General features: G+C 38.7%; 1 protein-coding gene across 1 annotated transcript in view; it reads left to right on the top strand.

The window, feature by feature from the left end:
- MYO1E (myosin IE) overlaps window positions 1–17,437 on the top strand; it is a 155,069-nt gene that overhangs the window by 62,956 nt on the left and 74,676 nt on the right. The window contains exons 2-4 of the mRNA XM_088443212.1: window positions 447–590; window positions 9,333–9,422; window positions 15,944–16,038. Of these exons, the coding sequence (XP_088299338.1) occupies window positions 447–590; window positions 9,333–9,422; window positions 15,944–16,038 (329 nt within the window). The remainder of the gene's footprint in view (window positions 1–446; window positions 591–9,332; window positions 9,423–15,943; window positions 16,039–17,437) is intronic.

Below are 17,437 nucleotides of genomic sequence, written 5' to 3'. Positions count from 1 at the left end.
CAACAACAATTTTTTTTCTTATTCAATTTTCCAACCAATGGCATAATTGTGGGGTTACCGTGTTGTGGACATGGACAGTTCTCTTCCGTTAACCGTACTCGCTTCAGAGATTACAACCTTGATGACTTTGAATGTACAGTAGCAATGGGTGTAGATGTTTCCACAATGATGGTTGGACAGGTATTGCCCATATATAGTAAGTTGGTAAAAATAAATAACAAATAATATATGAAACACCTACAATAATATATATAATGTAAATAAGACAAATATAAGAAGCATTTTCTTTTGTAAGGTTATTAAGAATGTCTTCCATATCGCTGTCTATACAGATAAATAAGATATACAGTGAAAAGATGAAGAAGACTTAGCATGGATTTTATGAATGTGGTTACATTATTGAATGTTCTTCTCTTATTGATTCCTGTTTTTGTTTTACTTTACAGGGCAGCAAAGGGCACTACAGATACCACTGGCAAAGCCACAATGTAAAGCACAGTGGTGTGGATGATATGGTCCTATTGTCCAAAATCTCAGAGGACTCCATAGTGGACAACCTGAAAAAACGTTATATGGATGATTTCATCTTTGTATCCTTTTGTGTTTTTGAAAATTATCTTTACAAAATGAAAGTGAGATCCACCGTGTAATAATTCTCATTTCCCGGTCATTGCTGCTCTTTAAGGGATTTGTCATAAAAGTTCATACTATAGTCCTGCAGGGCTTCACACCTAGGAAAGAATAAGCTCCATTAAGGGTAATGTATTTTAAATATAAGGTTTGCAAATGTCAACCTGTGAATTATGAACACCTTGGTATGAACAAACCATAAATATTTACATTAGACAGATACAAAGGGAATAAAATTAGTTTAAAAATAATCCCAACTAAAGAGAATGACGTCACAATATGAAAACTTATAAATAACGTTGTATGACAGGGTCAGAAGTACATCTACTGGAGGTCGCCGTAATAAGGGCAGGATGCATTTTAGAGCTTTAAAATAGGGCAGGGCAGGGCGCGGCGCCCCGCTGAAACAGCCTAGCAGGAACACTACTCAATGGTAATGCTAATTTTGTTATCTCTGTAGCTTTTTCCCTGTCCCAGCCTCATTAGAAACATTTTACCTTACTAAAGTCTAGCTTACAGCTACATTGTCTCTAAAAAGCTTAATGGTGTTGTCTATAGCCAAGAGCGTCTATGGCAGACCTGCTGATTCAATAATGACATTACCGGTTAAGGCTGACTGTTCATGACTTTTATAGAAACCAGAAGTATGACAAGGAACCATGGCAACTGGAGCAAACGCATGCTACAGTGCTCTTTCCCTTCAGTACCCTAGGGTGCCAATGGAAGAGGTGTGGACAACATGTAGAGCAGCGGTTCTCAAACTGTGGGTCGCGACCCCAGAGTGGGTCGCGCCCATCTCAGCATGGGGTCGCAACTCACCCCAAAGCAAGTTAAAATGCTTGGACCAGTCCCACTCCCTGGCGCCGCTGCAATGTTAATTCTCAGAGGTACACCTGCATCAGAAGTCCGCCGCCGGGTCCTCATCCCTGCACTGTGATTGACACCCATGAGATGTCCCAACGTTTGTGCGCCATGACGTCACCTGGGTGTCAGTCACAGTGAAGGAGCCGCACCGCAGCCTGTATAATTGTAGGACGGAGTCACTGCCCTGCCCTATCAACAGCGAGTAGCAGCTTTAAATATAGTGTTAAAAAGAGAGAACCATTTTTAATGGTAAGTAAAGTAAAATGTAGAACTAGGGTCATAAATTAAAGTAGGATGATGTTTATACATGTTATGCCACACAACCACCCTTGTCCATCATCTTCCCTATATTTGTTTTATGCCCATCAGGTTTATTATATATTTGTATGCCATAAAATCTTTAAGGAAGATGATGGTCCTAAAACAAATACAGGAAAGATGATGGGCAAAGGGGGTAATGTGCATACATTTTATGCCTCATCATCATCGCCCCCCATGCCCATCATCTTTCTATATTATTATGCCATCATCTTTCTTAAATATTCCTATGAGTATCATCTTTCTTATATATATTTATGCTCACCATATTCCTTTTTATAGCATACAAATATATAAGAAATATAATGGGCATAAATATATATAAGCAAGATGATGGACATTAAAAAATGATATACATAAATATTTAATTAGAAAAATCAACAGGGGCGGGATGCATCACGCCACCTTTCACATGCATGCCGGTGATGATTATGCAGGTATGCATGAAGGTGACCTCAAAGGACAGCTCTCTTGGTAAAAGCTGTCCTTTGCAAATGAGGGTCTTCCGGGTCTATGACCCGGAAGAAGTCCCTCTGCTATCATTCTGAGCATGCACAGAGTGACATGCGCTGCTAAGGGTGCTAGGAGGGATCTGATTGGCGTTAGCACTTAGGCGTTTTCTGAAGATGGCGTTATCCACCACTTGGTGCATACAGTATGAGAAATGCGGTCAAAACACTGAAAACAGCATTTTCGGGGGTTTGAACACATTTCTCTCATTGCTGCATCCCGCCCCAGATCTTAAAAAAAAAAAAAAAGTGTTACCTATAAATATATAGGGGCATTGTTCTGCGCTAACTTCCTGGGGTCCTGTAAAAAAAAATGTGTCAGACGGGGTCCCAGTGCAAAATAGTTTGAGAACCCCTGATGTAGAGGGTATGGTAAGTAACATTATGTCCTCTCACTTCCCCCTGGCACAAAACCCTCCCTTCCATTCTCGCATATGCCAACAGCCCGTCATCCCATTGAAGACCCTTTTTGACACCTGGGTTCCCCTTTCTGATGACACACACACTAGGCTGATGATTCATTATGCAAAATTATATGTTATCTTATATATTCTTTATAGGTGTTATCATAATCTGTGATTTTTATTTTAAGAAGGATTCATTTTGCACATATGATTGGTCAAGTGCTCCCCCTCCCCCTTCATATATAAGCTGTGCCTAACTAGAATGTGTTATGTGTTTTGTTTTTTTTTTCTTAAATGATTGTGTTTTGGTTTTTTTTCTTAAATGATTATACACTAGCCTTTTGTTATATCATACTACAGGTATTTGTTACCAGCTGGGCACAGTAGGGCTGTCTTTTAGAGGCTCTTTGGGGTATAGCTCTACCCTAGCCAGCTATTGTCACATTTGTTGGCAGCTGTCGTAGTAATACAGTAGAACCAATGTTAGGTTGTTGTGGCCAAAGCTCATCACCAGTAACAAGCTACCTATACATTTGTTTCTGGTAAATAGAAACGCATACATTTAATGACACATCTCAGTACTCAATTACAAGCTGTAAGTTACATATATGAAATAAAGTGGAGAAATCTACATTAATATACTGTGATATAACTAGAAAGGACCTAACCGAAGTTAAACTATAACATGCCTCTAACAGGGCCAGATGGCACAATTTTAAAACTGGGTGGAGAGTGCCATGACAGTCTTTCCAGCGAGAGAGGGTTCCCCAGTTGGCATAACCTGTTGTAAAGTCCTGGATACCCTGCTCTCATCACACAGTGTTTGGTGACATGAATACCACATGTCTACTATGATCCAGAAGACAGTTATAATTATGTAGAACCCATTACTAGAACTGTTCTAGGACATAAAGGCAATAAAATTGTGTAAAGCAGATCAGAATACCAGCACGTCTCTATCAGTGATGTCACTGAGGACGGAGGATCACCAAAAGACAATTAAGGTTTTACAAATGGTCAGATTATGGCTATGAATAGTCCATACCTTATAGCGGGATGGGATATTGACCGCGTCCCCTTATAACCTTCACCAGATGGCACATTATCTAAATAGTACATGTGTACTTCCACAGTTTCTGTGTTACATTTTAGTTTTATATTAAATAAACAGATTTGCATCTTTATTTCTGTATGTCAGTTTAGGCCATTTTTGTACAGTAATCATTGTAACTGACATTCACATTTAATAAGGTTGTTATAAATCACTTTTTATAACTCTGTCACTGATAGAACCACAATGGACTTGCACACATTGGGCCTGATTCATTAGTGTACGTAATTGCGATCGCAGCTACAATTTCGTACAGAATGCAGTAGCAAAATATGCTAATGATTGCCAAAGCACAGCCGGCATAGGGACGCCCACTGCTGCTTACTCATATCTGTCCAACCTCATTTTTCTGAGTATACATCGGTCCCATCGACGCACATCGCACAGGTACACAGAATTTACAGCAGGTCTGACCAGCCGCAGAAACTGCAAGACTCATCGCAGCAGCGAGCACTCATGCTGAGTATGCAATCGCGGTGGCTAATTTATGCACGCCCATTAAACTGCGTTCAAACGGACAGACACGCCTGTGTTTTTCTGACCACTCCCCCGTCAACACCCCCAAATGCTGGCAGCCTGTCACTCTCTTTGCGATGGATTCCTTTTGTGTGTCCATAATCGCAATGCGATTGCTGTGCTTGTGCAGTGTGGCTTGTATGCATGTGTAATGGAAAACAATCAATCAACTGCGTCCATAATCGCTATTGCATATGCTTCTGCATCAGGCCCAGTGATTCCAAAGCACCTCCCTGATGGTGAGAGATGTTAAGAAAAATCTTTCTTTGTCGGGACACTGTACTGAATCCCTTGGACACCCCCCTAATGACTAGTTAGGCATTTGGAAGTTTCCAATTAGCTTAATTAGTCCAATAATTTATTTTTTTTGGGGGGGGGGGTGTTAAAAAAAAAATTTTCAAACTACCCCAAATCAACTTTTTTCCGTTAGTTTGTGTACCCCAAATTTAATTTCAATATTTTTAAATTGAAAAAAAAATTTTTTTCAAGACACCCTCAAAATCACCCTTTTAACTTCATTTTTTTTTTTCTTCTTCATTTTAGATTAAATGAAAAAGTTTGTTTTTTATCATTTTCTTGCATTTAACAAAATAAAAAACACAAATCAGCCATTTGACACTATTTCAAAACCTACAGTGCCTTCCTAATGCCCACAAACAGCCTTCTATATGGTCCTGCTAACGAAATTATCCATTTTGGTGGGTCCAGGATGGTCTCTCCACTTTTTCATGCACTTTGCCAAATGAAATTTGAGAGGTCAATTCTCACCCCTCCGTTGCGAATAGGCATTTTCAATTGGATAGGAGAATTCCCAGGAGGGTGCTGATACGAAGTCTGTGAGTTTCAGGAAACAAACTCGCTACTCGCAATTCGCACCTAATGGGATTGACCCCTAAGACATTTAGATTTTCTTTGTTTTACATTGTAAATCTGACAACAGTACCAAAAACATGTAGATTCTGCCAAGAAGACTACTAAGCACTATCCAATATTGAAATCATCATATGTTTCCTTTCACATTAAAGCTCTTCTTTAATTTTTTATCCCTGTTTACGTAGAAAAAAAATTACACTGAACTATTCTTTTCAACCGTTTTTTTCTACTCTGCAGTTCATGTTGACAGATGTTACACTTCAATCTTCAGTCAACATTTAATGCCATACCCTATAATATCTAGGACTTGGCCTTTAAACAAATAATATTAATTATCTTTGTCCCTTTTAAATAATAATAATAATAATAATAATCTGTGCCCCCTTTTAATCATATAATAATAATAATCGGTGCCCCTTTTAATCATATAATAATTAGTGCCCCCTTTAAACGCACCTGTATCTGAAGGCAGCAGAGCTGCTTAGAAGCTCCACAGATGGGTCTGATGGCAGAGACGGAGAGAGACAGAGGGTGATGGGTAGAGAGTGACGAGCGGAGGCAGAGGGTGACTGGGAGAAGCAGAGGATGACCTGCAGTCTGGGTAGCAGCAGATGGACAGAGGACTCAAAGAGGCCCTCTCATCCCACCTGCTGTACTCACAAGATCACCTCCCCAAGTCTCTGGCAGGCCACGCATGCGCTGCAGCCTAGCCTGCCCTGGATTGCTGTCAGTCCAGGCTGTCCAATACAATCAGGGATGGGTAGCAGCCATAATCAATAATGATGTACTATACAGGGACAGGGGGCCAGGCCCCTTACTCCCCAGGGGCCCTGGTGTGCTGCATCGGCGGTAATTGTGCCCCTGCATCAGACACTACCTTCACCTTGTGATATAAGTTAAACAACAAACATTTCGACCATTGAACAATTTAAAAGTCTGTGCTTAGTGCATTGTCTCTATGGTTGACTTGACCAAACCAATCAAAATCAAACTTTGTGTAACCAATAGAAAACTTCCCTAAACATAGCCAATACACTACATGCTATATTTGTAACTGTTCCACCTGGACAGCTAGTAGCTTTGTAGGATTGTAAGGACTTACAGTTTAGTCTGAAAAAAAAAAAAACCTAAACATTTACTTATAGAACTTGCTAAGAGATGAACAGTCAATGTAAGAGGAATATAACAAAATAGGATGTAGCTTAGTTATTCAATAAAAACATATATTTGCATTTCTAAAACGATTTACTGTCTTTTATATTTTTAAATAATTTTTCAAAGTAAAGATATTTTTTGCTAAGTGTGCTGAAGTTGGATACCGGAACATTCCACTTATATTATTTGTGTTCTTGAAGCCACAAAGTATTAGGCAGGCCTCTAACAGACCTTGAATGAACTGATTGTTTATGTGAGTAGTCATGAATGAGTGTTAAACTGTGCCACTTTAAGCTGGGATTATTTGACACGCGATCAAATGTTGCCATTGTTTATCTACACACTGTTCTGTCCATGAAAGATGACCTCGTAAAAACACATATCTACTATGCAGTCATAGATCTCTGTACTCTTGCCAAAAACACAGATATTTACTATGACCATGTTGCTCAAAGTTCTTTTTTTCTTCATGACATAATGGTTTCTGCTTGTATTTATGAACTATTTCAAGTCACGTTGATCTCTTTAATGTTTATTTGATTGTCATATATTGGTGCATTGTCGTATTGTAATATTTATAGGCTTGATAGTAGGGGAGAATACTTGGATAAATACATTTTTTATAGGAATTATCAGATTTATAAAAAAATTTTATTATAAATTTTAAAGTTTTCTTCTATTATTTTTATATAAGCATATACCAGTAAATATGGATGCACAATGTGCAAAAACATGTAGTCAACAGATGAGCTATTATAATCAGTACTTGACAAGACGTCAAATGGACTGAAGCATAGTTAATAACATGTTGGCACTTACAGAGAGCCAATCCCTAAAATATTCTATTTTAATACATTCATTTTTAGCAAAATGGGAATGGCAAGCTGGCTCATGCATGCACAGACGGACCCAAGACTGGCTGGTGAAGAGGTAAGATTACTCTTACTCCTGCCAGCTTATGTCGCCAAGCAGTTGAGTATCACTCAGCTGCTCTTTTTATATTTCCTGAGTCTTCTATTGCTGCAAAGTTATGATACAAAATCTGTTATCGACACTTATCTGTAATATATAGGGTATATTGTGTTGTGAGGATAGTTCATGTATGTCTACAAAGCAATGTACCATTTGTTATTGGTATATTTAGAAAGAAACAATAGTGTGTGTGTGTGTGTGTGTGTGTGTGTGTGTGTGTGTGTGTGTGTGTGTGTGTGTGTGTGTGTGTGTGTGTGTGTGTTACGAAAGATTTTTAGTAAATCTGAAACGTTGCTATATTAATTACTGATGTAAACTGATTATTAAATCCGTGGAGTGCTGCCTTTCGGATGGACTATATTTACAGCAGTATGGTTTAGCCTACTGTTTATGGCTGTAACACCCCGGTTGTTGTGGATCATACAGTGAGTGCTGGTCTCGATCTTCCATATATACCGACGTCTTTTACCTGTACCCTGGGGGTCCGTGTATCCGTGGCCTGGAGGTCCGGCATCCAGCGCACTGTGATCTCTGGCGGCTGCAAGAGACACGTGGTGGCGGGATCGGAGGAGTCAGTTGCTGACAGACCGCGCCGCCCATGGGGAATACAATAATTATACCATGTGGTACCCAGCCCACAGATCTTTTATTATAGGTACAGGCAATATTTGCTTACACCTGGAGTGTTTTATTTCCATCTTAATTAAATACGATTCATGCACTATTAGGCGCCCCCTGCTTTGTTTAATCACAAAATATATAATATATATATATATATATATATATATATATATTATTTTTTTTTTATTTCATTTTTATTTTGCACACGCAAAGAAATATGCATTTACTTTGACATTTATTGTCCTGTATTTTCACTGTACTTTTTTTTTTGTTTAATCATTTAACAATAAATTTTTAGAACGCTGTTGTTTTTCTGGGGATTAGGTTCTCCTTTTAGCACCATTTTACTTTTATGGACTAGGCTACACTGAGTTACACTATATTCAATTATGTTTGTTTGATAAAGTTTACACCATTATAGATTAGTATAATATGCATCTAATAGTGGAACTAGGAATTGAAAGACTTATATGTATATCAATGCTTTCACGTTTATCTGCCTTCAAATTGCATTTGGTAGACTGATCCAATTCACTTGGAATTATATTACAAGCTGTGAATTAATATGCTGCATTCTCATGAAAATTGGTCAAAGCTACAATATGGCCTCCTCCACTGTGTATTAAGAAGCTGCCTGGATTTAAGATATGACTTGACTTTACTACCTATATCTTGCATATCATTTGACTTTATTTCACATTCAAATTATATTGTCATTTTTATGTAGCAATTTTGTTGGTTATTTCTAGCGCTATGTGATTTTTCACGTCCTTGTGTTAGGCTTGCTTTCTGTAGATTTTTCTTTGTTTTTTATTCCCAGATTTAGGGCACAGTGTACATTTGTAGAATTTGCAAAACAAAAATGACAATATAAGCCGGGTACACACTGCGACGATGTTACGATTTGGGCAAATCGTAACGACATATCGTGCGGTGTGTATGCACAATATGCGTGCTCCAGAGGTCGCATGAACGTCGTCAGGTTTGATGTGCTGCACATCAAACTTGACAATATCGCATGTGGCTCCATTCATGTTAATGAAGGAGTGATCGTTTATAACATCACTCTGATGTGTACCCGCATTATGATACATTGGCCCGATGAGCCAACATATCATTCCGGTACACATCGTCCAGTGTGTACCCAGCCTATGATACTCTGGTCAAGGGGATTTGCTGTATTGTTTTTAATATGGTCTGTTGTAAAATTGAGAAGCATATTGCTCATGTTATGTCACTGTAAGATGACTCTTGTTGATGGTGGAACCGATGCTGCTCTAGTGGTATAATTTCTATGGAAGTACATCGCTATGGAATTTTCCAAAATTGTGTTAACTAATTAACCTTAACTGCTCACAGACATATATTGGACCAGTGCTGATTTCTGTGAATCCATTCAAACAGATGCCTTACTTTGGGGAAAAGGAGATTGAAATGTACCAAGGAGCTGTAAGTATTGTATGCTGTGATAAACAATGGATCGGTGTACCACAATGGATCAGTGTGCCTTTTAGAGAGACTATCCATGGTCTACTGTAAAGGGATTTCCAAATAAAATGTGAACACCATCTTAATATAAATGTCCACTCCATGAATAACAAATATAGAGTTACCCCCAGACCCTGATACATCCTTAGTGTGTTACCTTAATCCTGGAGACAGACGACACCATAATGTTCTTATTTGTACTGCAGTGGAAACTGTGAGCATTACAAGCTATCTCTAGCTGTTTCATGGAGCTCTATTCAAGAGGCATAGACAGACTGAGCCTACACTCATCGTCACTCAGCAGCAGTGTTTTGAGGTGGGGGCCCACTGTTTGCCATGAGGCGGTATATTTTATCAGTTATATAACATTTCTTCCTTTCTTAATATTTATGATTTTCTGACACTGTTGTGAATAAAGAGCTAGTTTCTTATTTTATAATGTATTCCAAAGTCACATTTTTTTTTCCTAATTAAGCATATTTATAGAGTTAAAGCTACACGGGTTGAATACACTATATCATGGCTTAGTAATTTTGTGCTCATTTGCTAATTTTAGCATTCAATTTTGCAATATTTGTTACTGGGAATATTACAGTAAAATCAAATTATTAAAAAAAAAACGCATTTCAAAAGGAATACAGGACATATAAGGAAATATATACTGAAGGCTTACAATCAATCTAGACAGCGGCTGCTGAAAAAATAACTAGGGAGCACCATTTTGTTTTTGAGTTATTTATAGTGGGTTTTTTTAAACAAATTGTATAATAAACTAAAGAGAAAAGAGGACAAATCTAATTTGGATCGTTGGCAAAGTCCACCCACCTGCATTTTTTTCCCTTGTTATTTATAAGTAACACTATAAATTAGACAGTATAAAATAGCATTAGAAATCACATTAGGAGGCATAAATAACATTTAGGACAAATTGGCTATAAAACTCTCCAAAAATAGTTTTGCAACAGATGAGAGAAAAAAAATTAAAAGGAGGGGATGGGTTATGAAAATAAGTAAAAAATGCTTTAAATATAGATACAGTCAGGTGCATAAATATTGGGACATTGACAGAATTTTCATATTTTGGCCTCTATTCACCACCACAATGGCTTTGAAATGAAACAAACAAGATGTGCTTTAACTGCAGACTTTCAGATTTAATTTGAGGCTAATTACATCCAAATCAGGTGAACAGTGTAGGAATTACAACGGTTTCTATATGTGCCTCCCACTTTTTAAGGGGCCAAAAGTAATGGGACTATCAACTCAAAAACTGTTACATGAACAAGTGTGGGCTATTCCCTCATTAATTCATTATCAATTAAGCAGGTAAAAGGTCTAGAGTTGATTCTAGGTGTGACATTTGCATTTGGAATCAGTTGCTGTCGACTCTCAATATGAGATACAAAGAGCTATCACTATCAGTGAAGCAAGCCATCATTAGGCTGAAAAATCAAAACAAACCCATCAGAGAGATAGCAGAAACATTAGGTGTGGCCAAATCAACTGTTTGGAACATTCTTAAAAAGAGAGAGCTCAGCAACACCAAAAGACCCGGAAGACCACGGAAAACAACTGTGGTGGATGACAGAAGAATTATTTCCCTGGTGAAGAAAAACCCCTTCACAACAGTTGTCCAAATCAAGAACACAATATAGAGGGTTCACCACAAGATGTAAACCAGTGGTGAGCCACAAAAACAGGAAGAAGACCAGATTAGAGTTTGCCAAACAACATCTAAAAAAGCCATTACAGTTCTGGAACAACATCCTATGGACAGATGAGACAAAGATCAACTTGTGCCAGAGTGATGGGAAGAGAAGAGTATGGAGAAGGAAAGGAGCTGCTTATGATCCAAAACATACCTCATCAGTGAAGCATGGTGGTGGTAGTGTCATGGCGTGGGCATGTATGGCTGCCAATGGAACTGGTTCCCTTGTATTTATTGATGATGTGACTGCTGACAAAAGCAGTAGAATGAATTCTGTAGTGTTTTGGGCAATATTATATGCTCACATTCAGTCAAATGCTTCAGAACTCATTAGACGGCGCTTCACAGTGCAGATGGACAATGACCCGAAGCATACTGCAAAAGCAACCAAAGTGTTTTTTAAGGCTAAAAAGTGGAAAGTTATGCAATGGCCAAGTCAATCCCCTGACCTGAATCCGATTGAGCATGCATTTCACTTGATGAAGACAAAACTGAAGGGAAAATGCCCCAAGAACAAGCAGGAACTGAAGACATTTGCAGTAGAGGCCTGGCAGAGCATCACCAGGGATGAAACCCAGCGTCTGGTGATGTCTATGCGTTCCAGACTTCAGGCTGTAATTGCCTGCAAAGGATTTGCAACAAAGTATTAAAAAGTGAAAGTTAGATTTAGGATTGATTAGTTTGTCCCATTACTTTTGGCCCCTTAAAAAGTGGGAGGCACATATAGAAACCGTTGTAATTCCTACACCGTTCACCTGATTTGGATGTAATTACCCTCAAATTAAATCTGAAAGTCTGCAGTTAAAGCACATCTTGTTTGTTTAATTTCAAAGCCATTGTGGTGGTGAATAGAGGCCAAAATATGAAAATTCTGTCAATGTCCCAATATTTATGCACCTGACTGTATAATAGGCAAGACTGAGAGGGAGAAGAATAAGGAAGTTGTAACTCCAGGTTCCCACAATCTAGCCCTCCGGCAACACTTAATATATATTCTTTAATTATTAGGGTTATTGGGTGGTGAATGATAGGATACACAGGCACAAATGTTATAGACTCCGGTTTTGCCTTAAAGCTAACAGCCACTTTAAATCTAGAGGCTTGCGCGGGGATCACCCTTTTTTTTTTTCTTTATTCTGAGACCCATCTCACATAATAGTGGCGGAAAGGGCCTTAAGAATACGTTTGTATGCATCTGCGATTCTATACTCAAGCCGTGCAAAGCGATCCAATCTCATTAGCTCTGTGGAACCAGTATTTAAGAGAAGGAGAGAGTCAAAATGTTAGTGTAAGGGATTTGGTAACATTAAGGGTGTAAAACGGCCATTAATTAAAAAAAATAAAAAACATGTTATATGTCTGGTGTTATAAGCACAAATATATTGGTCCTGGTCAGGAAGAGATAGGTTTGGTCCCCTATTTACTACAATCTGCATTTTAAATATCACTTGGATGTACTAACAGAGCTCTGTCCCTGCGAAACCCCTCCACACACTTCTCACTGTATTTTTTCACAAGGTGTCCGCGCATGCGCCGCCAGCTCACTACACCCCTCCCCCCTTCGGGAGTGGATTAACAGATAAACAGTAAAAAGGTCGACAGTGTCTAGATAGACACCAGATATTAAACAGTCAATAGGTCGACAGGTACAAATTGTCGACCTGGTCAAAAGGTTGGCATGAAAATGGTGTGTGTGTGTGTGTGTGTGTGTGTGTGTGTGTGTGTGTGTGTTTGTGTGTGTGTTTTGCAGTGATCAGCTTGTGGTATATACCCACAAAGCTGATCACAGCGGCTAGCTCCCCGCTCTCCTCTGCCTGTCACAGCAGAGCAGGAGTTGGGGAACCTGGGGAAAGCACTAATAACTCCATCTGAAGGTGGCATTATTATCATACAGTTTCCCCCGGATATTTTTCACAATATATTTTTAGCAAATGTGAGCAGATCATATTACCCATTACAAGTAAGAGAAATGCAATCTGCTTACTAAAAATATATTGATTGAAGGGCTTTGAGTAGTTTTTCATTGAAACTGCTCCAATTGCCCTTTAATACATTAATCATAATGTGATACTAAAATAATATGAAAAGGATGTGAAAACACACTTTTTCACATCTTTTTAGTAACAATAATATTGATAAATAGGACCCTTGCCTCTTACCAGAATGTATTTTGAAATTTGAGAGAGCAATGTAATTTGTGAAAATTTTTAATACGTTTATAGTAAGTTCTTGGTTTAGTATAGTTTTGATTCCAATAATTCTATGTACAGGCTATAAAATGTCAGTTATAAGTGTAATGTTCCAACTGCTGGAACATTCAGTCTTTAAAAGCCTTAAATTTAGTTTGAGAACATTTTATTGTTCAGAGGATGCTCACAGCCAAATAAAACCCCAAACTGTAATGCCTCATATACTGTATATTAATAGATTTCCTAGAATGTATCTTAAGGCCCCATACACCTGCACGATTTTGGGCCGATTGCCCGATTTTCGATGAGTCATAAGATAGATCTTGTGAAAATCGTGTCTTTTTGTTTAGTAAGATGAGATCCGATGAGCGCTACCGCAGCTCCTATAATCGGATCTTATGATCAGATGTGCAGCACATATAGCCCATCTTATCATGTGCAGATCATGCCATTTATTATGTTAATGCGATCCATCGTGTGGCATTTCAATAACTGTTTCCCAATGAGCGCGTGAGGCACAGGACCGATCATACGACAGATCATGTGCTACAAAAACCCAACAAATATGCTGCCGGGACTGCCAGGGAGCTCCGGGGAATCGAAGGGAAATCATATGATGAATCGTATCTTATGCTGGTCGTGTAGGTGTATGGGCCCTATGACCCAGCACGTAGACTAGTTTAGGCAACCTATGGCTTGCAAAGTCCCAGCTTACCGTATACTATGGGGTAATTAAATGACCAAAACTACTTCTGTAATTTTGAAGAAGACCTTTGTTACCAGAATGCTCTTCCAAGTTCCCATTGTTCCCGATGTACATGATGACATATGGATCCTAAAGTGGGTAAGCAGATAAAGACAAAGCAATATGCTTAGCAAAAAACACATGCATGAGGGCAGTACTACCTAATAAATGTAAATCATTTAAACATTTAATATTCTTTTCATTTGCTCCACTAAAGGGGCCACACTGCCAAGCACACAGATCTGTATGTGTGTGTATATATCTATATGTACAGTATGTGAATGTATATATAACATATATACTGTATGTGTATGTGTGTGTGTGTGTAAATATATATATATATATATATATATATATATATTATTAATATAATATGAGAGAGATGTGCAGCACAACACTATAAATCAACCTTTACCACTCATAGGATGTCTGGAGGTCACATGTTTAGATTACAATATATTGTAGATCACATTCCAAGTCCCAGATTGTGCTTTGGAGCAGTAACAAAGACAGACCGATCATTTGCGATGATCAAACATACTTTTTATTCTTTAGCACTTGTAGAAAGAGGAAATCAGTGAAAAGATAAAACAAGAAGTCACAGTAAAACAAAAAAGATGAATCAGACTGCCTGAACAATGAGTCCAATGAAATCCAGCTGGGCACTTCCTCTCTCTCAGAATAGAATAGCTAAACCAGATTTGGTTCAAGCTCTGGTCATATGAGCATTCACATCCATGCCATGCCAGCTTACTACTTCTATCGGAATTATAGACAGGTGTGTCACATGGTACTTGAATAATTGTCACTATAGATGGCACTTTCTTCAGGTAGTCAACAAATAATTGTGTGTAAACAACATTATAAATAGTAACACTGTATTTTTTGGTACATTATTACACTGATTGAATCAACAAGTACCTAAAGAAATATAAAGTAAATGTGATGTTTTGGGCATACCTATCACTCTTTTTAACCAAGGGTAGGTATACTGAAAACATTGCCTACATTACACACACATATGCTTGTACAGATATAGTATTCACAAATACATATACAATCATAAATATGGGTTGGGTACAGGATGCCGGCACTCGGGATCCTGGCGGGCAGAATCCTGACACCGGCATCCTGACAGGGTTAGGATACTGACACCTGACCTATATTTAGTCCCGGGTCGGGCTTCCATTGTCGGGATTCCGATGGCAGGCATTCCGGCCGCCAGTAATCTAACTTAATCCCATTATAATAATATCCGTTCTCCCCTTTATAAATATATCCAATCCAGACTGGGTTTACACTTGTTTATGCTTTGTCTTTTGTTTTTAATCTTTGAGACGGATTGATGTCTGTTTGTCATTCAGATGTATCTGGATTATGTGACATTTTGCTGCATTCAAAAAGGGGGGCTTGGGTGTAGCCAATTGTAGTGGGTAATTGGAGGTGTGTGGTCTCTGATTGAGGTAACTTTGACAGAGGAAGAAATGGCTAAAGCAGGGAAGGTGTGTTGTTTAAACAGTGTGTACACAAGTGTGAAATATAGTTTGATTTGTCACTCTGTGGGTAAAATGTGCTGTAATATGGCCTTTTAGTAAAAGGTGTCATCATACCTCCCAACATTTAGGAGTTTGGACTTTGAGTCCTCCCACCAACCTCTACCCTGTTTAAAAGAAAATATCCTCCCTCGCCTCATGTTCTCTGTGCCAGCAGTTATGGAAATAGTTCAAGTCATTCCATATAACTTTTTTTATTTAGTAAATTATGGGATGTTTTGTTTACAGTTATGTTTAAGCTTTGTAATTAAGATGTCCACCACTGATCTTTGCTTACTGTGTTCTAGGCTCAGTATGAAAATCCACCACATATCTATGCATTGGCTGACAACATGTATAGGAACATGATCATTGATAGGGAAAACCAGTGTGTCATTATAAGGTAAGATGTACTGAATAATTCATGTTTCCTCATATGTTTCTTCCGCATTGCCTTTCATTTCATCACAATGATTATTACTGACTAACACAATGAGATGAAGAGTAGAGATAAAGAGTAAATTGCTTTATTAACAATGTATACATTACCAACGCTTAATTGTTGGGAAGTGATGAGTACAGATTGTACATATTTAATATTTGGTTAGTATTGAAATAGGTAAATATAGAAGTTCTCTGTGATAACATTTCTTTTAGATGCATTACAATTAGGCATGAGCGGGTTCGGATTTTAGAAATCCGAGCCGGTAACCGAGTCCGGCTCAGGTTTTCCCGCCAGACTCTGTTCCCGAAACGAGGCAAAACGTCATACTCGCGCTGTCGGATTCTCGCGGGTTTTGAATTTTATAAAAGGTCCCCGCATCGGCGCCATTTTTCACTCCAGCTGTGAACAGTGGAGAGGGAGGGAATGGTTCCTGTGCGAACTGTAGTCCTAAAGGGGTGCTGTAGTGTTGTCCAGGGGGTGCTCTGTCCATCAGTGTGCTCCCCCAAGTGCAAAAAAATATATTTATTTTTTCTGTGTTTGTGTGCGCATTAGCTGCACATGCATCAACAAAGTAGCAGCGCCAAGCGTGCGTCTGTGTCATAAGTCAAGGGCCAGCTGGTCGATTGAAGGGTGGTGTAACCCCCCAAAGTGCCCAAAAAATGAAAATATTTAAAAAGTGTTTATTTTTCTGTGTTTGTGTGCACGTTAGCCGCACGTGCTTCAACAAAGGATGACACCTTGCCAGTTTGTGCAGGGACATATTAATTGCCAGCTTGTTTTGTGGGGGCCAAACGATCCAATCATTTCACCCACAGTCGTGTGGCAGACCCTGGTACTGAAATGATTGGTTTGTTAAAGTGTGCATGTCCTGTTTATTCAACATAAGGGTGGGTTGGAGGGCCCAAGGACAATTCCATCTTGCATCCCTTTTTTTTTTGCAGTATGTACTCTTTGAGGCCTAGTTTTTCAAACTGACATCCTGTCTGCCACTGCAGTGTCACTCCTAGATGGGCCACGTGTTTGTGCCGCCCACTTGTGTCGCTTAGCATAGTCAACCAGCTACCTCGGTGCAACCTTTTGGCCTAAAAACGATATTGTGAGGTGTTCAGAATAGACTGGTAATGAGTGGAAATTAATGTTATTGAAGTTAATAATAGCGTAGGAACAAAAAAATAAAACCCAAATTCTTTTTTAGCTGTTTTTATGCTTTTTTCCAAAAAAACAGATCCAAAACACAAAACCCAGAACCCAAAACATGGAAGGGTGGTTTTGGCAAAACCAATACAGATCCAAAACACAAAGAAAGATCCAGATCCAAAATCAAAACACAAAACACGAAAAGTGGCTGGTGCACACC

The sequence above is a fragment of the Taudactylus pleione genome, unplaced genomic scaffold, assembly GCF_031769625.1.
Source record: "Taudactylus pleione unplaced genomic scaffold, aTauple2 ptg000019l, whole genome shotgun sequence".
In the NCBI taxonomy this organism is placed as follows: domain Eukaryota; kingdom Metazoa; phylum Chordata; class Amphibia; order Anura; family Myobatrachidae; genus Taudactylus; species Taudactylus pleione.
The sequence above is the reverse complement of the archived record's forward strand: the minus strand, read 5'-3'. Positions and strand labels throughout refer to the sequence as shown.